We start from the raw sequence: 25,704 nt of genomic DNA, 5'->3' as shown, positions 1-25,704 counted from the left end.
TCCAACAGTGGAGAAGGGTTCCTCTTTCCCCGCATTCCCTCCAGCATTTGCTGTTGGCTGAGTTCAGAGTATAGACCATTCTAACCAGAGTGAGGTGGTATCTCAGGGTTGTTTTTATTTGCATTTCCTTTACTGCCAGGGATGTTGAACATTTCCTCATATGTTTCTTTACCTGGCTTCTTTTTGCTCAAGGCTAGCACTCTACCTCTTGTGCCATAGCACCACTTCCTGCTTTTTTTTCTATATATGTGGTGCTGAGGAATTGAACCCAGGGCTTCAGGTATATGAGGTGAGCACTTTACCACTAGGCCATATTCCCAGCCCCTCAAACACATTTTTTATTGGATATGTTTCTTAGTGCATCACCTGATGGCTATGATAAAATAACTGATCTTTTTCCTCTGATATGTTTAGTTGTTTAGTGTTCTTTGCCCTATGGTGACAAATATGGTGACAAAATTAGGGTAGGAAGTTAAAAAAAAAAAAAGCTAGGGGGTACTGGGGCTATGGCCTAGTGGCAAGATTGCTTGCCTCGTATACATGAAGCCCTGGGTTCAATTCCCCAGCACCACAGATACAGAAAATGGCCAGAAGTGGCGCTGTGGCTCAAGTGCCAGAGTGCTAGCCTTGAGCAAAAAGAAGCCAGGGACTGTGCTCAGGCCCTGAGTCCAAGGCCCCGGACTGGCCAAACAATACAAGTTAGTGGGTAGTTTTTTCCCCCTATACAGGTTATTGAATCTAGGATGCCTTGCTTGCTTTTTAGGAAAGTCCTTAGCCACTTGTACTATGTCGCTAAGTTTTAATTCCTTATTTTTTCCATAGGTCATTCAGAACTGAATGAATTTATCTTTGTTATACTTCTTTGTTTAAATGGACTTAAAAATAAGTCTTTCTAGATTATTTCTTGGTCTTGCCTTAGCATTTCATAAGCGTTGTACTACTGTCTTCTATGAGGCAAGCACTCTTGCCACTAGGCCGTATTCCCAGCCCCCTACTATCTTCTAGTAGTAATTGTTACATTGATTGAATTGATCAAGTATTGCAAATTCTGTTGCAGTGTTATTGATTAGAAGCTGTGATCTATGAGCTCAGCAATCACTTGCAGAAACAGTAAGGGATTTATTTAACTGAGTACCTGATATTAACAGCTTATTTTTTTTTAATGTATTTGTTAAGGTATCTGAGTGCAGTGGAGAATTTTTTTTCAAATCTTCTGAGCTTTTTGAGAGTCCCGTGTATTTGGAGGAAGCTGCAGACGTACTTTGTATTTTACAAGCAGGTACTGTGCTGAGTGGTCATTGCATTGTAGATAGTTTTGGTTAAGTGACATTGCATAAGTTCTTATCCTGGAACATTAATGCTTAAGTATCTTCTACTAAAATTAGGCCTTAACAATTTCACTTAAAATGAATTATAGTAGAACAATAATTAGGGGATTTACATTTTTTGTAAAGATGACATAGTAATAGGATACATTTAGTTAAATTGATTTTAATGTTCACTAATGCTTTTGTAAAATGTTTATAATGTGCTAGGAAAAAGCAAGAAGGACGTGAAGATACAATATAACCCCAGTTTTTTTTTTTTTTTTTTTTTTTTTTTTTTTTTTTTTTTTGGCCAGTCCTGGGGCTTGGACTCAGGGTCTGAGGAATGTCCCTTGCTTCTTTTTGCTCAAGGCTAGCACTCTGCCACTTGAGGCACAGAGACACTTCTGGCCATTTTCTGTATATGTGGTGCTGGGGAATTGAACCCAGGGCCTCATGTATACGAGGCAAGTGCTCTTGCCACTAGGCCATATCCCCAGCCCTATAACCCCAGTTTTAATGAAAATTAGAACAGAGCCATGCTCTGGTGACTCATGTCTGTCATCCTAGCTACTCAGGAGGCTGAGATCTGAGGATCACATTTTGCAGTTCCAAGCCAGCCCGGGCAGAAAAGTCCTGGTGAGACTCTTTATCTCCAATAAACCACTCAAAAAAGCTGGAAATGATGTTGTGGCTCAAGTGGTAGAACACTAGCCTTGAGCACAAAGTGGCTTAAGAACGGTGCCCATGCCCTGAGTTCAAATCCTAGGGCCAGAGAAAACAAAACAACAACAACAAAACAAAACAAAAAAAAAGAAAATTATAACAAAAACAATACCGTGGAGGGAATACAATTTGTTTTCCACCCCCCACCCGTATTGGTTGCAGGGCTTTTAACTCAGGGCCTGGGCACTGTCCCTGAGCCTCTGTGCTCAAGGCTAGTGCTCTACCACTTGAGCACAGTGCCACTTGGATAGTTTAAATTTTCTTCTAGGTACCTTTTTGTACTTTGCAGATAGTTATTTATTTATTTGTTTGTTTTGTTACCTGTGGGGCTTGAACTCCGGGCCTAGGCACTGTCCCTGTGCTCTTCAGCTCAAGGCTAGCACTCTACCACTTGAGCCACAGCACCACTCCAGTTTTCTGGTGGTTAATTGGAGATAAGAGTCTCATGGACTTTCCTGTCCAGGCTGGCTTTGAACCTTGATCCTCAGATCTCAGCCTCCTGAGTAGCTAGGATTATAGGTGTGAGCCACTGGTGCCTGGCTCAGATTTTTTTAAAAAAATAACAAGCATATATGATAGAAATAATAGCATGAAGATATAAAAATGAAAAGATTTTTTTGAATGTATATTTAGACCAACAGTGTGCAATCCAACTTTCTACAGTGTCTCCTGTGCTGTCCAGTTAGGTTCTACTCACCGCATGGGCAGTGGATTAGCTGAAGTGTGGAGAGTGTAACTGAGGGACTGAATTTTTCTAAATTTTATTTAAGTCTCAATATTCATATGTGGCTAATGGCAATCCTACTGAGTAGCTCAGCTCTAAACGATGGGAACAAAGGTGCTTTAATTGCATATGGTGATATCTTGATATTTAATTTATAACAGCGAATCTTCATGCTAATAGTGATTTGTTTTTCTCATAGAACTCCCTTCTCTGCTTCCTATTGTTGATGTAGCTGAAGCCTTACTACATGTTAAAAATGGTGCCTGGTTCTTATGTCTCTTGGTGGCCAATGTTCCTGATAGTTTTAATGAAGGTAACTATAATTCTTAAGTGGAATTTTGAAGAGATTTGATCGAGTATGTACAGAACCTCTTTTTTTCCTTTTTCTGGAGCAGGTCTCATTAAGTAGCCCAGCCTGTCCCACAACTCTAGATCTTCTTCCTCTCTTCCTACTGTACCATCACAGATTTGTACCCACTGCCTCCAGATCAAATACATATTTGATCTTTCTGGAGTGTTTGGGTGTTATTGTCCCCAGAGGTTGCTATTCATGTTTTGAATCTTTTTATTCCCTTTGTGTCATTTTGCCCTTGTCAAAAGTTCCCTAAAGTTTTTCTTCTGTGATAGCTAATCTACATAATTGATTGTCAGGGATGGAAAAAATGATTTATAACATCCTAGTAACAAAATGTAAAGTAATAGAAGTGCTTCCATATTTAGTTTGTAGGGGCCTGATCAAAAATGGAGAACGACAAGATGAAGAAAGTCTTGGAGGAAGGCGCAGGACAGATGCCTTACGCTTCTTATGTAAAATGAACCCTTCTCAGGCCCTCAAGGTCCGAGGCATGGTGGTAAGAAACCCTGTTTTTCTTATGACACAAAACCTTTCTGAGCACCATGTGCTTTGGTCAAGATGGTTTCAGAATCTCGTAGAGGTTGAGAATTTTAGTTACATAATAAATGTGTTACCTTTTCTGAGATAGCTGCCTATAAACTTTATGTTTGGTAAACTTTAGATATGTTAGATCTTGAAACATCCTGGCTCCTTTCCGTATGATTCTGAGTTTAATGTGTTTACTTGGTTGTTTTAGGTGGAAGAATGTCACTTGCCAGGTCTTGGAGTAGCTTTGACATTGGATCATACTAAAAATGAAGCTTGTGAAGATGGAGTGAGTGACTTGGTTTGTTTTGTTAGTGGTTTGCTTCTTGGAACAAATGCAAAAGTCCGGACTTGGTTTGGAACTTTTATCCGAAATGGACAGCAGGTGAGGGGTGTGTGTGTGTGTGTGTGTGTGTTTGTAGGCTAAGGATGAGGAGTTTTTATTTGTTGTTGTTGTTTAGGATAGTCTTGCTTTGTAGCCTGGGAATTCACAATCCTGTCTCAGCACTCTAAATCCTGGGATTACAGGGATGTATCACTGTAGCTGTAAACATAACTTTTTTTTTTTTTTGTTTTACTGGATTTGAACTCAGGGCCTTTTGCTTGCTAGGCAAGCACTCTACTCCTTGAACCTGCCCTTCTCTTTCAAACATAATCTATTTTTTTTATGGGAAAATATATTTTCCAAAGCAAGAAAATAACTTTGTGGGAGCAATGGTATTGTTTTACATTTTTTCAAATCTCTTCATATCTGCTTCATAGAAGCCTTTGGAAGAATGTATTAAACACTTATGAGAGAATGGGAGGAAAAAAGGCAGTGTCTTAGAATTACTGAGGAAAGAGTTGTTCTGGCTTCCCTGAGATAGTCTTGGGAATCTCCAGGGTCCTGGGTCAGATTCAGGAGAACTGGTCAGTAGGGAAGCAAGAGATGTTGTATTTTATAATCTTCATACATTCATATGTTGTGGTAAATATATATATAACAACATTCACCATATAATCTTTTTTTTCAAGTTTTAGCTTTTTTTTTTTCCCGTTGGTTATAGGGTTTGAACTTAAGGCCTGGGTGTTGTCCCTGAGCTCTTTTGCTCAAGGCTAGCACTCTAGCACTTTGATCCACAGCACCACTTCTGGTTTTCTGTTGGCTCATTGGAGGTAAGAATCTCACAGACTAGGGGCTGGGGATATGGCCTAGTGGCAAGAGTGCCTGCCTCATATACATGAGGCCCTGGGTTCGATTCCCCAGCACCACATATACAGAAAATGGCCAGAAGTGGCGCTGTGGCTCAAGTGGCAGAGTGCTAGCCTTGAGCAAAAAGAAGCCAGGGACAGTGCTCAGGCCCTAAGTCCAAGCCCCAGGACTGGCCAAAAAAAAAAAGAATCTCACAGACTTTCTTGCCCAGGCTGGCTTTGAACTGTGATCCTTAGGTCTCAGCTTCCTTAGTATCTAGGGTTATAGGTGTGAGCCACCAGTGCCTGGCTTAGCATTTTTTTCCTATAATCAGATAAAATAAGGAGAAATGGAAAAAAAATGAGGCGAGATAGAGAACAGGAAATAGTTTCTGTCCACCATGCAGGAAATTGCAGCTTGACTCTGGTGCTAATCTTTTTTGAAGTGTTTAAATCTATGGTGTTAAGAATATTTAGTGTTGAATAAATCCATTTCTAGAGCGTTTATTTCTTTTTGACAGTACTAGGGTTTGAACTCGGCCTCATTAGCTTATCAGGCAGCCTACCACTTGAGCCATGTGTCTAATTCCTCTTCAAAAAAATTTTTTTTTGTTGTTTATGTGTTTTGTTTTTGTTGCCAGTCCTGGGGCGTGGACTCAGGGCCTGAACACTATCCCTGGCTTCTTTTTGCTCAAGGCTAGCATTCTACCTCTTGAGCCACAGCACTACTTCGGCTTTTTTCTATATATGTGTTGCTGAGGAATGGAATCCAGGGCTTCATGTATATGATGCGAGCACTTTACCACTAGGCCATATTCCCAGCCCAGTTTTTTTTTTTTTTTTGCCAGTTCTGGGGCTTGAACTCAGGTCTTGGGCACTGTCCCTGAGCCTCTGTCTGCTCAAGGCTAGCACTCTTGAGCCAACTCTTGAGTGCACTTGAGCCACAGCGCCACTTCTGGCCTTTTCTGAGTAGTTTAATGGAGATAAGAGTCGCACTTTTCTGCACCAGCTAGCTTTGAACTGTGATTCTCAGGTCTCAGCCTCCTGAGTAGCTAAGATTATAGGTATGAGCTACTGGCTCCTGGCTAAGAATTAAAAAAAAAATCATCCCCAAACATATATTTTGAACTCATTAAATTTTCTATATCCTCTCTATTCCTACAACCTCTATTCTACTTTCTGCTCTATGAATTTACTCATTTTCCATAGCTTACCTGAGAAGAATCACAGAGTAATATATTGTGACTTTGTGTCTGGCTCTTTTTTTTGCAGTGGAAGAAGGCTTTGTGTTTGGGCCTTTCTGTTGCTAAGCTGCTAGGCTTCTTAAGCTGGCACTCTTCCACTTGGGCAAAGGTTATTTGGAGAAGGAATCTAGTGAGCTTTTTTTTTCCCCTGGGTTAGCCTTGAACTTTTATCCTCCAGGTCTCAGTCTCTTGTGTAGATAGGATTATACACATGAACCACAGTACCTCGCTTGTGTCTGGCTTCTCTTCTTTTTCTTCCCTTTTTTCTTTCTTTCTTTCTTTCTTTCTTTCTTTCTTTCTTTCTTTCTTTCTTTCTTTCTTTCTTTCTTTCTTTCTCTCTCTCTCTCTCTCTCTCTCTCTCTCTCTCTCTTTCTTTCTTTCTTTCTTTCTTTTTTTTTTTTTGTCAGTCCTGGGGCTTGGACTCAGGACCTGAGCACTGTCCCTGGCTTCTTTTTGATCAAGGCTAGCACTCTTCCACTTGAGTCACAGCACCACTTCTGGCCTTTACTATATATGTGGTGCTGAGAAATCAAACCCAGGGCTTCATGTATACAAGGCAAGCACTCTTGCCACTAGGCCATATTCCCAGCCCCCTGACTTATTTTCTTTATCATCTGTATTTTCATCTGTGTTGTAGTATATATCAGAATTTTCTTAGGTTTGGTCGAATACACCTTTAATTTTAGCAGAAGTTTGAGGCCAGTATGAACTATATAGTGAGTTCAAAGCCATCTTAGGATACATGACGTGATCCTGTCTCAACCTCATTCCCTTTCAAGACATTTTAAATATTATTCCATTTTGTTTATATACCACATTTTGTTTTTCCATTTACCTGATGGTTGATATATATTGTACATATTTTTTATCTATTTTGTGCTTCTGGGAATTAAGCATAGGACTTCTTATATGTTAGGCAAGTGCTCTACCACTTAGGGCTACATTCCTAGCCATTTTCACTTCAGTTTAGACAGGTTCTAAGTTACCCATGTAGGCCTTGAAATTTCAATTTTCCTGCCTAAACTTCCCAAGCAACTGGAAGTCATTTCTGATCTGTATGTTATATTTTGCAACAGATTTTAATTTGCAACCTATTTTTATTTTCCACACAAAAAAATTGCCATAACCTTGAATAGAATTCTCTCTCTCTGGTGCCAGTCCTGAGGCTCTTTGAACTCAGGGTCTGAGCACTGTCCCTGTTTTCTGTTCAAATCTAGCCCTCTACTGCTTGAGCCACAGTTCCACTTTGGGCTTTTTGATGGCTAATTAGAGAAGAGTCTCATGGCCTTTTCTGCCTGGGCTGGCTCTTTGAACTGTGATCCTTAGATCTCAGCCTCCTGAGCATCTAGGAGTACATGCCTGAGCCACCAGCATCTTGCTTCCTGGGCTTTTTGTTCAAGGTTAGCATGCTACAGCTTGAGCCATAGCTTGCTTCTGGCTTTCTTTGGTGTTTGGACATGAGTCTTACAGGGCTTTCCTGCCCTGGCAGGCTTCAAACTGCCATCTTGAGATCTTGACCTCCTAAATAGTTAGGATTACAAATGTGAACTACTGGCACCTGGCTTGATTTTTAACTTTTTGAGTTCACTCAGATGGCCTGTGTCCTGCTTGAACTTCCAGTCTTTTGAAAATATTTATTTTTTGCTGTACTAGAGATTGAACCTAAGGCTGGATTGCTAGGTAAGCACTCTGCCATTTGAGATATGGCCCCAGTGGCTCAAGTCTAGCTACTTAGGAAGCTGAGATCTGAGTATTGCAGTTCAAAGCCAGCTTTGACAGGAAAGTCCATGAGACTCTTTAATGAATCATCAAAAAGTGTAAGTGAAGCTGTGGCTCAAGTGGTAGAGTGTGTACCTTTAGCAAAAAAGATCAGGACAGCACCTAGGACCTGAGTTCAAATTCTGGTGTGCACATACACAAATAAGTTCTTTTAGTTCCCTGTTAGTTTAGTAAATTCTCTACGTTCTCTTCCTTTTGTGATTCCTATTTCTTGCAGAGAAAAAGAGAGACCAGCAGTTCTGTCCTTTGGCAAATGAGAAGGCAGCTTCTCTTGGAGCTGATGGGCATTCTTCCCACTGTCCGGAGCACCCGCATTGTGGAAGAAGCCGATGTGGAGATGGAGCCCACTGTGTCCGTGTATTCAGGCCTGAAAGAAGAGCACGTGGTGAAAGCCAGCGCACTCTTACGTCTCTACTGTGCTTTGATGGGGATCGCTGGACTCAAGTACACAATAATTGATACTTTACCTAGCACACCTCTATTTATTTTGGTCTGATTGCAAACAGAATTATGTAGTACAGGAGGGGGTCGGAGATTTATCAGTTTATAATCACAGCATAAGGGAAGTTGCTTTTAGCACAGCATCACAACTGTTTTCTGAATGATCTGCATTGATAATTTTCTCAGCAAATCTCTCCTACATCTCCCTTTAGAACTGAGATCATAAATTGCTTAAAATTGAAATGATATGCCGGGTGCCGGTGGCTCATGCCTAGAATCCTAGCTACTCAGGAAACCTATATAATTTTTTATGTCCCAGTAATTTAGATCTAGCTTCCACATATGAGAGAAAATATAATGCTGAGCTTGGCTTACCTAACTTAACATGATTTGTTCTAGGTCTCTCCTTTTTCCTGTAGATGACATAGTATTAACCCATTAAAGTTTTTTCAAAAGAAAGAAAAGCCAGGCACTAATGGCTCAAATCTGTAATCTTAGCTACTCAGGAGGCTGAGATCTGAAGATTGTGTTTTGAAGCTTGCCCAGGTAGGAAAGTCAATGAGACTTATCTCAACCACCAGAAAACCAGATGGGGACTTGTGGCTCAAAGTGGTAGAGCCCTAGCCTTTGAGCAGAACAGCTCAGGATCAGCACCTCAGCCCAGAGTTCAAGCCCCATGATCGACAAAAAAATAAAAATAAATAAAATAACTTTACCCAGCATTTTGATATTTCAGTTGGATTGCCCTACAAATATTACTAATTTTTCCCCCCATACTGAGGTGGGAACCAAGGGCCTCAGTGCTGTCCTAAGCATTTTTGTGCTCAAGGCTTGTGCTTTCCCACTTGAGCCACAGCTCTGCTTTCAGCTTTTTTGAGGTGAATCAGAGAAGACTGTCTTATGGACTTTTCTGTCTGAGCTGGACTTTGAATGGTAATCCTTAGACTTCAACCTTTTGAGTAGGTAGCATTACAGGTGTGAGACACCAGCCCCTGGCTGTCCTTAAAAATCTACCTCCTGGGCTGGGAATGTGGCTTAGTGGTAGAGTACTTGCCTAGCATCATTGAAGCCCTGGGTTTGATTCCTCAGCACCACAAAATCAGCAAAAGCTAGAAGTAGCAGCGATGTGGCTCAAGTGGTAGAGTGCTAGCCTTGAACAAAAAAGAAGCCAGGACAGCCTTCAGACCCCAGAGTTCAAGTCCCAGGACTGGCCAAAAAAAAAAAAAAAGAATCTATCTCCTGAGTAGCTGAGATTATAGTTATGAGCCTGCACACCTAAGGTTATAATTTCTTGGTTTTGTTTTTGACAGTTTAAGATGGTAAAAATTTTATATTGATATATCATAAAGTTATAAAATGTTAAAATGTTGGGAAATTCACCTTTTCTTCCTTCTCCAACTACCAAATGGTAAAATGAAATTATATATTCCTTTTTAGACCAACTGAAGAAGAAGCTGAACAATTACTGCAGCTGATGACAAGCCGTCCTCCTGCCACCCCTGCTGGCGTTCGCTTTGTTTCACTTTCCTTTTGTATGCTGCTGGCTTTTTCTATGCTTGTCAGGTATCATCGTCTATTGCTGTTTTTCTCAGGGGGTGCTTCTCACTAAAATGCACGTATAGTGGCTGAGATTATTATAACTTACTGGGAGGGCACTTGCCTAGCATGTGCAAGCAGGATGGAGTTTTGTCCCCAACACTGACAAGATAAATAAAATGCATATATAGTCGTGTTTTAAGGGCTTACTACAAAATTGTGTGAACATTTGTAGTGTGTGTGTGTGTGCACGTGTGTGTGCACCCGCGCGCCCGCCAATACTGGGATTTGAACTTGGGACCTAGGTGCTGCCTTTCACCTTTTTCATTCAAAGCTGGCACTTTACCACTTGAGCCACAGCTCTACTCTGGCTTTTTGGATAAGAGTCTCGAGACTCACACTTTCTGGCTTGATTGGTTTGGCAATGTGATCCTCATATCTCAGCCTCCTGACTAGCTAGGAAGATATGAGCTACCAACATCCAGCAGTTTCTGACTTTTTGTTTTATTTAATTAATTAACTTTTTTGCCAGTCCTGGGACATAGACTCAGGGCCTGAGCACTGTACCTGGCTTTCTTTTTGCTTAAAGCTAGTACTCTGCCACTTGAGCGACAGCACCACTTTCAGCTTTTTCTGTTTGTGTTGTGCTGAGGAATCGAACCCAGGGCACACACATCTTAATTTCAAAGGGCTTTTGCTTTTTTTTTTTTTTTGAGGTGCTGGTCCTGGGGCTTGAGCTCAGTGCCTGGGTGCTGTCCCTAAGCTTTTTTACTCAAGGCACTCTACCACTTTCAGACACAGCACCCCTTCTGTTTTTCTGGTGATTAATTGCAGATAAGAATCTCATGGACTTTCCTACTGGGGGAGGCTTTGAGTAAGATTACAAGTGTGAACCAGCACCTAGCTCAGATATAACTTCAGAATGCTTTTTATCTATTTGCTAGTTTTTCTGATTTAAAACCAGTAACCTTCTATTATGTTCTATTTAGCACACCTGAACAGGAGCAACTAATGGTGGTATGGCTCAGTTGGATGATAAAAGAAGAAGCTTACTTTGAGAGGTAAGAATTCTTCTTTTGTTCAGTGGTGAAAGCTTTTCTTGTTGTCTCTAGTAATTCCTGTTTTCTGTTTCAACAGTACGTCAGGTGTGTCTGCATCTTTTGGGGAGATGTTGTTACTGGTGGCTATGTACTTCCATAGCAACCAGCTTAGTGCTATCATTGACCTGGTCTGTTCCACTTTGGGGATGAAGGTAATACTCTATCTTCTTTCTAAAAGAAGGTGTTTCTAAGATAGACATTTCATTGTAGGGTAAAATAAGTAATTGCTTTCATTTAAGCAATGATAGTTGTTTGATCATTTGAAGATTTTTCAGAAACCCTTAGAAAAAGTGTAATTTGAAAACATTTGTAATAGATCTGCAATGAAAATTCACTAGAAAATAGAGCAAGGGAAAATGTAATTTCATCATCCAGAGATAATCTAGCATGCCACCATTAACAGTGCAGTGTGTTCTTTCTTTAAAATCAATGCATATGTTATCATTTAAAAAACCCTTACTACCCTCCCCCCTTCTCCTCTGAGTTAAATTTCTAATAATTACTATTTCCTGAATACTTTTTTTTTTTTGCCAGTCCTGGGGCTTGGACTCAGGACCTGAGCACTGTCCCTGGCTTCTTTTTGCTCAAGGCTAGCACTCTGCCACTTGAGCCACAGCGCCGCTTCCTATGTATGTGGTGCTGGGGAATCGAACCCAGGGCTTCATGTATGCGAGGCAAGCACTCTTGCCACTAGGCCATATCCCCAGCCCCTGAATACTTTTTTTTTAATGCAAATACTTTTTTATGGTTGGTTGTGGGTCTCGAACTTAGAGCCTAGGCACTGCCATTGAGCTCTTTGGCTCAAGGCTAGCACTCTAACACTTTGAGCCACACCTCCACTTCCAGTTTTCTGGAGATAAGAGTCTCATGGGCTTCCTAACTAGGCTTGCTTTCAACTGTGATCCTCAGATCTCAGCCTCTTTTTTTTTTTTTTTTTTTTGGCCAGTCCTGGGCCTTGGACTCAGGGCCTGAGCACCCTCCCTGGCTTCTTCCCACTCAAGGCTAGCAGCATTCTGCCACCTGAGCCACAGTGCCCCTTCTGGCCGTTTTCCATATATGTGGTGCTGGGGAATCGAACCGAGAGCTTCATGTGTAGGAGGCAAGCACTCTTGCCACTAGGCCATATTCCCAGCCCCAGCATTTTTTTTTTTTGCCAGTCCTGGGCCTTGAACTCCGGGCCTGAGCACTGTCCCTGAGCTTCTTTTGCTCAAGGCTAGCACTCTGCCACTTGAGCCACAACGCCACTTCTGGCTTTTTTCTATGTATGTGGTGCTGAGGAATCGAACCCAGGGCTTCATGTATACGAGGCAAGCACTCTTGCCACTAGGCCATATTCCCAGCCCAGATCTCAGCCTCTTAAGTTGGGAATATTATTAGGTGTGAGCCATTGGCTCCTGACTCAAATACTTTTTGTTTGTTTGTTTTGTGTTTTTCCAAGTCCTGGGGCTTGAACTCAAGTCCTGAGCACTGTCTCTGCCTTCTTTTTGCTCAAGGCTAGCACTCTACCACTTGAGTCACAGCACCACTTCTGGCTTTTTCTATATATGTGGTGCTGAGGAATCGAACCCAGGGCTTCATGTATATGAGGCGAGCACTTTACCACTAGGCCATATTCCCAGCCCCTCGAATACTTTTAAGACTAGCATTTTCTTTTTTTATTTTGAGATTAGTCTTACAATGTTGTCCAGGTTGTTTCTGACTGAATTTTTTGGTCAAGCAGTCTTCCAGCCCCAACTTTCTGAGAAGCTAAGGCAATAGATATAACCCACTACCCTATGTTTTTGCTGCTTGTCTTTTGGTTCTGTTTCTGAAGAAAAGTACCCTTTAATGCTGGGTTTGTGAAGTCACTTTTGATATAGAGTGCTTGAACATCTAAACATCAATACTGTGTATCATAACCATTTTAAATAATAAATTCACCAGAATAAATTGTGTTTTATGTGTTTCTCCATAATCTTGGAATTCCTTTGGTTATATTATTATCATAAATTAATTATTAATTGTACAAAGGGGCTTTGTGACATATACAACCTGCATATAATGTACTCTGACCAATCTTTTGTTTATTTTAGATTGTAATTAAGCCAAGCTCCTTGAGCAGGATGAAGACTATCTTTACACAGGAGATTTTTACTGAGCAGGTACTTCTTTTTGTTCTTAGGTATTTTAACTTTTCTTTGTAATATACTTTAGGAGAAAACTTGTGTATCTTACCTTAAAAGGATATGGTCTCTCTCCTTTCCTTTTCAGTTTGTAATGATGCCCTTTTTTCACCAGTCCTGGGGCTTGGACTCAGGGCCTGAGCACTGTCCCTGGCTTCCTTTTTGCTCAAGGCTAGCATTCTACCAATTGAGCCATAGCACCACTTCTGGCTTTTTCTGTATATGTGGTGCTGAGGAATTGAACCCAGGGCTTCATGTATACGAGGCAAGCATTTTACCACTAGGCCATATTCCCAACCCAATGATGACTTATTTTATCTTTGACATTTTTGTAAAGAATAGTACATTTAAAACACATTTCAAATGTCATTGAATGTCATGTGGAAATCATTATTATTTTTATGAAGTTTATTGTTTCTTTTATGTTTTGTATCTTACTGTTATGCTTAGAGATGTTTTTCCTTTTTTGGGTTTATATAAATATGTCCAGCCCTTTTTGTTTTACATAATTTTTCAGATAGGCTCTCGTATTTTTGCCCATGCTAGCTTTAGATCACAATCATCTTACTTATGGCTTGCTGCATTGGTAGGATAATAGACACATACCACAATTCCTGGCTTGTTGATTGAGATGGAGTTCTTGTTAACTTTTGACTGGCTGGCATCCAACCATGATATTCTTTGTCTTTGCTTCCTGAGTAACTCAGATTATAGGCATGAGCTGCTGGGCTGGCTGATGTATTTAAAGTATTTTGAATAAAGTGTGTTTTATATTATATAATTAGGTTTAGACTTAGGACCTTGAGCTAGTTAGGCAGGCACTATACCACTTGAGCCCCTGAGAGACTTTGATTAGAAATTTAAGGTGCAGTCTTAGGTATCAGTAGTGTGCTCGTGGGACAATCATTTGGATTTTTCAGGCAAAAGGTCAAGTAGAGACCTGTTTAAGTCGTGTGTGTGTGTATTGGGGGCCTGAGTGCTGGGTGCTGCCCCGAGCCCTTTTGCTCAAGGCTAGCACTCTATCACTTGAGCCACAGCTCTACTTTTGGCCTTTTGTGGTTAATTGGTGATAAGAATCTCATGGACTTTGCTGACCAGGCTGGCTTTGAACCACAATCCTCAGACCTCCGCCTCCTGAGTAGCCAGGATTAAAGGCATGAGACACTAGCACCTGGCTGATGGAGGGTCTTTCTGTATACCTCAGTTTGGCCTAAACCTTGTGACCCTCCTGTCTCTGCCCCCAGACTGCTGGGATTGGAGGCATGTTCCATTATACTTGGCTACTACGTCATCACTTAAAAATACTTAAGACATTTAGCAGTTGATATTTACTATGCATTCCTAAGAACCTCACTTAAGTGTTGGTAGTTTACCTTCTAAACTCCTCTTTCAAAATAATTTATTTGCTCCCATGTGTTAATACTTATTAACACTGTTTTCTCTTTCAGGTCGTCACAGCGCATGCAGTCCGGGTCCCTGTCACCAGCAACCTGAGTGCTAACATTACTGGGTTTTTGCCTATTCATTGTATTTACCAGCTTCTCAGGAGTCGGTCCTTTACCAAGCACAAAGTGTCCATAAAAGTACGACCTTACATTTACAGTTCATATTATAACTTGGGTTAATTCTTTCTTTCTAGCTAGTTCTATAATAGTTTGTATGCTTTTACTGTGGGTTTTGTGTATGAAATGTGTGGTATTAGGCTATGGTACTGGTCATTTATATAATTATAATTGTAAAAGATCTTGACATATACATACACACACAAAATGTAATGTCACTCATTCATTTAAATTCTCAGCAACAGCACATGGTTATTCATTAACATTTGCATTTCCTTTATATTTTCATTAATTAAAATAGCTAAGAACTAAGAGTACAAACACACATCCAGCATTTCTAGTGTACCCAGGGTCAAGTGGTCTTCTTTTAGTGCTTATCAAAGGTACTTTGTTAATTTGAATATTTCTCAGAAGAAAGATCCCTCTGACTTCTTTTCCAATGTGAGACCTTACTTAATAATACATATGCTACTCTACATCTGTGGAAAGTAGGTTCTTCAAATGTTTTTCTTATTACTTAAAAACATATATATACACACATATATGTACATATTCTTGATCAAGATATTAAGGCAGTTCATATTTTAATATCAAAGACAATTGTTGAAGGTAGATAACATTTGGAGCTTGTAAATGTTAATAGTGTTAATAAGTGTTTTTGTGATTCTGATATATAAAACCAAATATGCATCTCTGTATCTATAATTTTGTCCATTTTTTTCTTACTGCCATAATTGATTCAGTGCCTGTACCATTCTTTTTAGGATTGGATTTATAGACAGCTGTGTGAAACCTCTACTCCGCTGCATCCTCAGTTACTTCCTCTGATTGATGTATATATAAATTCTATCCTTACTCCTGCATCTAAATCGAACCCTGAAGCCACAAACCAGCCAGTCACCGAACAGGAAATACTCAATATTTTCCAGGAAGTCATTGGGGTAAAGTACTAATTCTTTTGCATCTGTTAGCTCATTTTTCTATTTTTTTCCTTTAATTTATTTTATTTCTTTTATTTTATTCTTCTTGTTTATTTAACCTCAGAAGACTTCTAGGTAATCTTGAATTTAAAATTTCAGCTAGGTGCCAGTAGCTTGTTCTTGCAGTCATAGATACATGGGAGGCTGAGGTCAAGATTGTGGTTTGAGGCCAACCAGGATGTAAAAGTTCAAGAGATCCCTTCTCAACTAATAGCTTGGACCAGTGGGACATGCCTGTCCTCCTAGCTATGTTGGGGGCTGAGATGGGAAGGATCAGCATTCCAGGCCAGCCTGGGCATGAAAAGTCTGTAAGACTTACTGGAAGAAGCTGAGAGTGGTGGCATGTGTCTATTATGCCAGTAGGGGTGGGAACTGAAAAATAAGATTGCATTTAAAGCATGCTCTAGGCATAAAGTGACACCCTATCTCAAAAATAACCAGCACTTGCCAAGTGTCTGTGGCTCATGCCTGTAATCCTCACTACTTAAAAAGATGAGATCTGAGGATTGTGGCTCAATACCAGTTCAGGCAGGAAAGAAAGTCTGTGAGACTCTAATCTCCAATTAAGCACCCAAAAACCCAGAAGTGGAGCTGTGGCTCACATGATAGAGTGCCATTGTAGAGCAAATAAAGCAAATAAAGCTCAGTGTCCAGCCCCTGAATTAAAGCCCCAGGACTGGCATACACGCACAACAAACAATAAACAGCTCAGAAGTAGGGCTGGAGTAAAGTTCAGTGGTAGAGTGCTTGCCTAGTAAGCATAGGCCCCAAGTTTAAACCTAGCACTGCCAAAACAAGCAAAAAACAATATTTTCTTAGCATTTTTTGAGGAGATAAGTGTCTATATATCTTTGTATGTATGTATGAACAAATGACAGGGTCTTGTCATGTTGCCATGCTAGTCTTTTTTTCTTTTTTTGGCCATTCCTGGGCTTTGAACTCAGGACCTGAGCACTGTCCCTGGCTTCTTTTTGCTCAAGGCTAGCTCTCTGTCACTTGAGCCACAGCGCCACTTCTGGCCATTTTCTGTATATGTGGTGCTGAGGAATTGAACCCAGCGCTTCGTGTTCCCAGCCATATTCCCAGCCCGCCATGCTATTCTTAAATTTAAGATCCTCCTGCCCCAGCTTCGCAGGTGCAGGGTTGACAGGTTATGTCCTGCCGTACCTCCGGTTCAAAGAGCTCTTTCAGAGCTTTGTTTTCCAGTGCAGTGGCGCCTCAGTCATTGTGTATTTCTCATAGAATAATCTGACATTTTAAAAAGTTCAATGTAGCCTGCTTAGTTTACCAGGAATGGAAACTATACTTGGATTCATTTAATGGGAAGTTTCATGAAAATGTTTTTCTTCCTTGTGTTTGAGTGGAAAATGAATTGCGCCATTCACAATCATAGTTGAACAGGCACTATCAGATTTTTTGGCAGTGCCAGGGATTGAAGTCAGGACTTTATGCTTGATATGTAATATATGTTTTTAGGCATTGTTTCCTTCATGATAATTTTACATAATGCTTGATATTCCTGGAAATCCTTCAGAAGCAGCCTACTGGAAATGTAATTGAATAGTAACTGATGTCTTTTTATGTGTGTGTGTGCGGCGGGGGAGGTGTCTTGAACTCTAGGCCTGGAGAGTGTCCCTTAGCTTTTTCACTCAAGGTTGGCACTCTACCACTTGAACCACACTCTATTCTTGCTTTTTGGTGGTAAACAGGAGATAAGAGTCTCACTCCTTGAACAGTGATTCTGAGATTTTAGCCTTCCAAGTAGCTAAGATTACACTAGCACCTAGCTTTTTTCCCCCCTATCTTAAAGACTAGATAAATATATTGTATTTCTTCTGTTATCCCATCACAAATTTCAGTTAGATTTTAAGTGGTCCCTGAGTGTAATGAAATGTTGCAACTTTCCTCCTATTTCATTGAGTTTGGGAAAAGCAACTCCAGATAAGAAGTCTATTTCAGTGCTTTTGCTGTTAAAACAAAAAAAATGCATTCATTTAATTAAAACATATCCTCATTAGTATTAAGTAGTTGTTCAAGGGGTTTCAATTCTAGAAGTCAGGTTATGAATATAATGCATCTTGATCAGTGTCACCCCTTCCTTCATTTCCCCCATCTTTCCCCATCTCATCTCTACCCTCAAGTTATGTAGTTCTAGTTTTACCTAGAGTACATTGAATACAACAACTGCATTTAGCCCACCTTTCCTCCCTTTATTCCCGTACCCCTTCACCTCATTGTTGCCCCCCAACCCGAACATGTTTCAGCTTTCTGATACTCGTTTTGTTGCATGGTTCATTAGTTGTTCAACAGTCACTCATGTAACTAAAGTCTACAATATTAAGTGTGTAAACATTGCCTCCAGGGTGACAGCATCCGCCTTAACCAGCGCTTCAGTATCACAGCGCAGCTCTTGGTGCTCTACTACATACTGTCTTATGAGGAAGCGCTCCTAGCAAACACAAAGACTTTGGGTAAGCTGTGCATTGGCAAATAGTTCTACTAGTTTATTTTATTTGCTTGTATTTGCTACTTTCCAGGGCACTGGAGCTTGTATAATAAAATAGGGCTGAATATTCTTTTTTTTTTTGGCAGTCATAGGGCTTGAACTCAGGGCCTGGGTGCTATCCTTGAGCTCCTTTAGTTCCAGGCTAGCACTCTATCACTTTGATTTCTTTTTTTTTTTGGCCAGTCCTGGGCCTTGGACTCAGGGCCTGAGCACTGTCCCTGGCTTATTTTTGCTCAAGGATAGCACTCTGCCACTTGAGCCACAGCGCCACTTCTGGCCATTTTCTGCATATGTGGTGCTGGGGAATTGAACCCAGGGCCTCATGTATACAAGACAAGCACTCTTGCCACTAGGCCATATCCCCAGCCCCACTCTATCACTTTGAACCATAGCTCCACTATGGTTTTCTGGAGGTTAATAGGACATAAGAGTTTCATGGACTTTCCTGCCTGGGCTGGCTTTGAACTGCAGTCCTCAATTCTCAGCCTCCAGGATTACAGGTGAACCACCAGTGCCCAGCCTAGGTCAGACATTCTAGTGAGTTCTTGCATCATTTTATATCTTTGCAGAAAAGACATTGGTGCATAAGTATATGCGTGTGTTGGTATTTACCTGCTCCCATACTCAGTCCTCCTGCTAGAGAGCAAAATAGCCAAGCAAGAGTATGAGTTGAAGGACTTAACTCTCCCTTCTTGGCCTAATCTTATATATCTATACAAACTATACCTCATATTAATGGTTGTGACCACAAGATAGACTGATACCCTATTTTCTGCCTGTACCTGTAATCACCTCCCCTGTACTTAACTAAATAACCTCTGTCTCCTTGCTCAGACCTCATAAAAGCCTAACTCCAACCCGATCTCCTTGTACAACCTCCATTCCCGCTGGAAGGTTGCTTGTCCCTCCCTGTGCTTTAATAAACAGTCCAAGCCTGTTCCTTTCTCCTCCATTTTCCTAACATGAGTCCCTGAGTTCAAGCCCCAGTATAACAACAAACAAACTATTGCTATAGGATGAAGAATGCATTAAAGAGATGAGACATGGAGTCAAGGAATTTGGGGCATAGTATATATTTAAACAAAGGATGAGTAGCCCTTCTGTTAAGATACCAGAAAAAAACATAAAATGGACTTGTTAAGAAAAAAAAATGGGCCAGGAGTGTGACCTACTGGTAGAGGGTTTTTCTAGCATGCACGAAGCCCCAGGTTTGATTCCTTGGTACCACATACACAAAAAAAGCTAGAAGTGGCACTGTGGTTCAAGTGTTTGAGCCTTGAGCAAAAAAAAAAAAAAAAAAAAAGAAAAGCTTAAGGACAGTGTCCAGGTCCTGAGTTCAAGCCCCATGACTGACCACCCCCCCAAAAAGAAAAGAAGAAAAAAAAAGTATACGATAGAGACATTGCTGATTGAAAGTAGGAATCTAGAGATGGAAGTCAAATTCATATTGCCTAACTTACTTTAACAAGCAGTCACCACTATCTTAAATAATGTGAATTGATAAGGCTGCTCTTTGCAATTTTACTGGGACTCTCAAGATGTAAGTCAGGTGTTCATGACTGCATGTGATCCTCCTAAATAGATTTGAGATTTTTTTTTTTTTTTATGGCCAGTTCTGGGGCTTAAATTCAGGGTCTGGGCACTGCCTCTGAGCTTCCTTTGCTCAAGGCTAGCACTCTACCACTTGAGCCACAGTGCCACTTCTGGCTTTTCCTGTTTATGTGGTGCCGAGGAATTGAACCCAGGGCTTCATGCGTGCAAGGTAAGCACTCTACCACTAAGCCACATTCCTAGCCCAGATTTGAGAAGTGTTGACTCACTTGCAATTCTTTGGTAGAGTGTATTTGTCCACGTTGCTGTTTTTGTATGTTCTTACTTTCCTGTATATTCGCTATTTTGATAGTGTCTTTATCATTATGCAGTACATCCACAGGTTAAGTAAATTAAAAGTTTCATATTGTTTTTGTTTTTATGTGGGTGGAAGGTTTGGTCTCTAACACGTCCTTTTATGTTGTTTATCTTTGACTGACAGCTGCCATGCAAAGGAAACCCAAATCATATTCTTCTTCTTTAATGGATCAGATTCCTATCAAATTCCTTATTCGACAGGCTCAAGGGCTACAGCAAGAACTGGGAGGTACTTGTTTTATTTTCTTTTTAGTGCTAAAGCTTATTGGTAAGAGATATGTTACTGTTTATGTTATAAGGTGTAATGGATGCTCCATGCTAAAGAGTCAAAGAATTCAAAGGTGAAATTCCACTGTTTCCCTCATTCAATCCATCATTTCACTCCCTGCAAACCTCCTCTTCTCCTAAGTAGCTGGTTTCCACTTAGTGTATTTGCAGACATTTTTCTCTACAGCGTAAACCAAATCAAATTGCAGACATTTGTGTTTAGGGGTGAGTACAGTTGAAGCATGTTCTCCTGGATAAGTCCTGGAAATGACTCGTGTCAAAATGCAGGTGCTACTGGGTGCAGATCCTTTTTACATTGCTAAAAAGTCATATTCTACCCGATAAGTTGGGGATTATCTGTATTTTTTTTAATCTATAGTAATTTTATATGATTGAACCTAATAGATACAGCCATGAATAAATGCTTGGTTTAAAAAAAATTTTTTTTAAGTGCTTGTTTTTTGGTGTGTATGTGTGCTAGTCCTGGGGTTTAAACTCAGATTCTGGCCACTGTCTCTGAGCTTAATTTTTCAATACTAGCACCCTAACACTTGAGCTGCAGCTCCACTTCCAGTTATTTGGTGGTTAGCTAGAAATAAGAGTCTCATAGACTTTTCTGCCCAGTCTGGCTTTGAACTACAGTACTCGGATCTCAGCATCCTGAAGATCTAGGATTAAAGGTGAGAACCACTGGTGCCTGGGCAAATAAAGGTTTAAATGTTTAAAAAACTAGGGCTGGGAATATGGCCTAGTGGCAAGAGTGCTTGCCTCACATACATGAAGCCCTGGGTTCGATTCCCCAGCACCACATATATAGAAAACAGCCAGAAGTGGCACTGTGGCTCAAGTGGCAGAGTGCTAGCCTTGAGCAAAAAGAAGCCAGGGACAGTGCTCAGGCCCTGAGTCCAAGGCCCAGGACTGGCAAAAAAATAAAAATAAGTAAAAAAAACTGTACACACGCGTGCGCGCGCATGCGCGCACACACACACACACACACACACACACACACACACACACACACACTTTTTTTTTCTTCTTCCCAGTCCTGGGGCTTGAACTTGAGGCTTGGGTGCTGTCCCTGATTCTCCTTAGGCTAATGCTCTACCACAGCACCACTTCTGGCTTTTCCCAAGTCATTTATTGGAGATAAGAGTCTCATGGACTTTCCTGCCTGAGCTGGCTTTGAACCATGATACTCAGACCTCAGCCTCCTGAGTAGTAGGATTACAGGCGTGAGCCACCAGCACTGGCTTAAGAATGATATTATACCTTGCCTCTTTTCTTATTTTTTCTTATAGTCTTTAAGATGAATTTTTTTTTTTTTTGGCCAGTCCTGGGCCTTGGACTCAGGGCCTGAGCACTGTCCCTGGCTTCTTCCCGCTCAAGGCTAGCACTCTGCCACTTGAGCCACAGCGCCGCTTCTGGCCGTTTTCTGTATATGTGGTGCTGGGGAATCGAACCTAGGGCCTCGTGTATCTGAGGCAGGCACTCTTGCCACTAGGCTATATCCCCAGCCCTTAAGATGACTTTTTATGACACTACATGTAGAGCTGCCTTATTTTCCTGTAATATGCCATGGTGTTAATATGGATATAACGTAATTCAGCTATAATTATTGGCAAGTAGATATATAGTAGTATTTCTAGAAATTATTTTTCTTAATGGAACATCTTTTTTTTGTGTGAGTATGGTTGTTTTTTTTTTCCTGTTTCTTTAAAGTGATTTTTTTAGTTGTGATGTGTTTCAAGGAGAAACACAAGCGTTCACTGATCTTCAACCAACCAATGGCTGCATTTATTTATTTATATAATTGCACAGTCTATTTCCAAGTAATTGATATTGTGTTTAACATTTTTGGGGGGGGGGCAGTCCTGGGGCTTGAACTCAGGGTCTGAGCACTGTCCCTGCCTTCTTTTTGCTCAAGGCTAGCGCTCTGCCACTTGAGCCACAGCACCACTTCTGGCCTTTTCTATATATGTGGTGCTGAGGAATTGAACCTAGAGCTTTATGTATATGAGGCAAGCACTCTTGCCACTAGGCCATATTCCCAACCCCTTGTGTTTAATATTATCTGACTAATTAAAAAAAACTGTTTAAAACATAAATTAGTCTATTATAGTCTTTTTATGATACTTAGGGGGTAGTTTTAATTGAGTATACATGCCTTTGTGCATTGATTGTTACAATGAATTTTCAAGCACAGAAACATCAGTTTTACATAGCTTTTATGAGAAATGAAGCAGATATTATCCCTCCTGGGATTAAGTAGTGATATGATTTGATTGAAGGTACATAAATAAAGGAATAGTTAGATTTTAGGTACTTCGATTCTTATTAGTGCTGTTATTATACTCTTTTTCTTTCCTTGTGCCAGTTCTGGGGCTTGAACTGAGGGCCTAGGCACCATCCCTCAGCTTCTGCTCAAGGTTAGCACTCTACCACTTGAGCCACAGTGCAACTTCCAGCTTTTTCTGAGTAATTTATTGAGATAAGACTCAGACTTTTCTGCCCAGGCTGGCTTCAAACTTCAGTCCTCAGATTTCAGCCTCCTGATTACAGCTAGGATTACAGGCGTGAGCCACCAACACCTGGCATTTTTATACTCTTTTTGGAGAATGATGATGATAGTGCAATTGCAGCAATACTTATTAGATACTTATGTGCCAAGCACTTAATTTGTAGTACTTCATATAATTAGATAAGCATTTCATGGTATCATCACTTATTTTTTTCTTATTAAAACACATTAGCCATAAATGTTCAAACTGTATTATAGTCAAAATGTTGGAAACAAGGATTTGATTTAGAAAAAGAAAGGTTTAACTTTTAGATGCTACTTTAGAGACTCAAAATGAACACCTTTAACTGTACCCATCTGTAGCAAAGATTCTTCACAGGGATGGAGGAAAGGGTATGTTCATTACAGAGGTCTCTAAGAATTTCTGAGCAGATCTGTTTCAAATCATGTCATCTTCCCCATAATGGGCATTCTTTCCCCCTCTTTTTCTTTCCTTTCCCCTCAGCTCTTGAGCCTTGCTGTGTCAAACAACTTTTCCTGATGAGAGACCTAGGTTGGAAGGAAGTAGAAGAAATCTTGAGAACTTTTTAATATATGCAATAGTACCCCAACTCACTTCATTCAGATTTCTTGGGAATTCTTACTTCAGCAAATTCTCTGGTTCAGACTACTTTATAGACATTCTTGAACTGTGATATACATCCACAGAAATGTAAATCCCTAGGTTCCATTCTCCAGTTTGTGCTGTAGTCATTCACATAGCATCTTTTACTCTACATGTATCAGGCTTCCCCATCTTCTGATGCTAGATAATCTCCCTTTGAGAAACACTGCACAACTGTCATGTCTTGTGTTTTACTAAGAAGTGAAGTAGAGGAACTTTTGGTTTTTGAGAATGGAGATTCTGACTGACCTTGCTGTTTGTTTTTAAGGGTTACATTCGGCTCTACTACGTCTCCTTGCAACTAATTACCCGCATTTATGTATTGTGGATGATTGGATTTGTGAAGAAGAAATCACAGGGACTGATGCTCTATTAAGACGAATGCTCCTGACTAATAATGCCAAAATTCATTCTCCCAAACAGCTCCAAGAAGGTACAGTGAGTTGGTATTCCCTTGCCTTTTTAATAATATAAGGAAGTGGTAGACTAATCAGAATCTTGTAATGCAGAACTTCCTGGGGATGTAACTTTTCTGATGAGCACGTTTTCAATAATTCTCCATGAGTTAAGGAGGTTTTCATTTTGTTTTTTTTTTCTTTGGTTTTGTGCTGGTCCTGGGGCTTGAATTCAAGGCCTAGGTACTGTCCCTGAGCATTTTTTCCTCAAGAGTAGGACTCTACCACTTGAGCCATAGTCTTCCTGATTTTGGTGGTTAATTGGAGATAAGAATCTCAGGAACTTTCCAGCCTGGGCTGCCTTCATACCATGATCCTTAGATCTCAGCCTCCTGAGTACGTAGGATGACAGGTGGGAGCCACTGGCATCTAGCAGAGTTAAGGAGATTTAAGCACTTCTTTTTGATGTGCTTTTATCTTTTTGTTCTTGTTGTTGCTGGGAATCAGACTGACGTACTTCTACCTTTTGCTCACTAAAGTGATGTGGTTTGAGAATTATCTTAAACTGTTTAGAAAAATGGGATTGAGTAATATTTGTTTTTAATGGATAATATCTAAAAAGGGCACTGTGAAACTGAAATAAACCACTCATATAAACTTTCTACTGGAATGTTTAAAGGTGAAAAGAGCAAGGTGCTGGTGGCTCATGCCTATATTCTTAAGGTATTGTAGAGGCCTCACAATTTTTGGCCATCCCAGGCTGAAAAGTTCATGATACTTGTTCTTGGCCTATAGTTGGGCAGAGTGGCATGCAGGTACCTGTCATCCTCAGTTCCATGGAAGGTTGAGATTGGGAAGATTTGTGTTCCAGAACAGCCTGGTCTGGAAAACATGAGAGACTTTGTCTACAAAGGGAAGCTGAAGATTCATCTGTGGTCCCAGCAACCTAAAAGTAGGCAGATTGCTGCTCAGGTGCATGTATGAGCAGGAAGCAAAACCCTATCCTAAAAATAACCAGAGAAACACAGGACTCAAGGTGTGGCTTAGAGGTAATGGGTCAATCTATTCTCAGAAGTTCCTGAGTTCAAACCCAAGTTCCAGCAAAAGTTAAAAGAAACATGGAGCTTAGTGCTAGTGGCTTATGTCTGTGATCCTAGCTACTCCGAAGGCTGATATGAGATTGAGGTTTAGAGCCAGTCCAAGGAGAAAAGTCTGTGAGACTCTTATCTCCAAATAACCACCAAAAACCTAGAAGTGGAGCTGTGGCTCAAGTGGTAGATTGGCAGCGTTGAGTTGAAGCTAAGGGACAGTACCCATGCCCTGGGTTCAAGCCCTGGTACTGGCAAATTAGTTTTTTGAAAAATTTTAAATTTCTTTGCAGTTTATAAACCTTGTTAAACACACACATATACACACCCTTGTAAAACTGCTGCAAGATGATTATTGCAGAATTTTTATCCTTTCTTTTCTTTTTTTTTTGGCCAGTGCTGGGGCTTGACTCAGGGCCTGAGCACTGTCCCTGGCTTCCTTTTTGCTCAAGGCTAGCACTCTACCACTTGAGCCACAGCGCCACTTCTGGCCGTTTTCTATATATGTGGTGCTGGGGAATCGAGCCCAGGGCTTCATGTATACGAGGCAAGCTCTCTTGCCCCTTGGCCATATTCCCAGCCCCTATGCTTTTTTTCTTGACAGTAGCTAGCATTGAACTCTTGGCATCTCCTTTGATAGGCAGATGCTCTACCTCTTCAGCCATGCTTTCAACCCTCATATTTTGTTTTATTTCTTTTGTCGGTCATGGAGCTTGAACTCTGGCCCTAGGCACTGTCCCTGAGCTCTTC

The 25,704-nt window shown here is 40.7% G+C and overlaps 1 protein-coding gene and 1 long non-coding RNA gene across 3 annotated transcripts in view; one reads left to right on the top strand and one right to left on the bottom strand.

Annotated features, from left to right (window-relative positions):
- Ints2 (integrator complex subunit 2) overlaps positions 1 to 25,704 on the top strand; it is a 46,692-nt gene that overhangs the window by 5,938 nt on the left and 15,050 nt on the right. For both annotated transcript variants that reach the window (XM_048366387.1, XM_048366386.1), the window contains exons 4-17: positions 1,177 to 1,279; positions 2,954 to 3,067; positions 3,475 to 3,605; positions 3,846 to 4,019; positions 8,045 to 8,271; positions 9,706 to 9,831; positions 10,794 to 10,865; positions 10,942 to 11,056; positions 12,977 to 13,045; positions 14,515 to 14,649; positions 15,393 to 15,569; positions 17,971 to 18,079; positions 20,147 to 20,251; positions 23,740 to 23,904. In XM_048366387.1, the coding sequence (XP_048222344.1) occupies positions 1,177 to 1,279; positions 2,954 to 3,067; positions 3,475 to 3,605; positions 3,846 to 4,019; positions 8,045 to 8,271; positions 9,706 to 9,831; positions 10,794 to 10,865; positions 10,942 to 11,056; positions 12,977 to 13,045; positions 14,515 to 14,649; positions 15,393 to 15,569; positions 17,971 to 18,079; positions 20,147 to 20,251; positions 23,740 to 23,904 (1,822 nt within the window). The remainder of the gene's footprint in view (positions 1 to 1,176; positions 1,280 to 2,953; positions 3,068 to 3,474; positions 3,606 to 3,845; positions 4,020 to 8,044; positions 8,272 to 9,705; positions 9,832 to 10,793; positions 10,866 to 10,941; positions 11,057 to 12,976; positions 13,046 to 14,514; positions 14,650 to 15,392; positions 15,570 to 17,970; positions 18,080 to 20,146; positions 20,252 to 23,739; positions 23,905 to 25,704) is intronic.
- Positions 8,871 to 14,511, bottom strand: LOC125366010. Its single transcript, XR_007213768.1, has 3 exons — positions 14,498 to 14,511; positions 9,649 to 9,653; positions 8,871 to 9,026 (listed from the first exon to the last, which is right to left on the bottom strand). It is a non-coding gene; the product is annotated as an uncharacterized LOC125366010 (long non-coding RNA).

This window comes from Perognathus longimembris, chromosome 17 (assembly GCF_023159225.1).
Source record: "Perognathus longimembris pacificus isolate PPM17 chromosome 17, ASM2315922v1, whole genome shotgun sequence".
Taxonomy (NCBI): domain Eukaryota; kingdom Metazoa; phylum Chordata; class Mammalia; order Rodentia; family Heteromyidae; genus Perognathus; species Perognathus longimembris.
The sequence above is the reverse complement of the archived record's forward strand: the minus strand, read 5'-3'. Positions and strand labels throughout refer to the sequence as shown.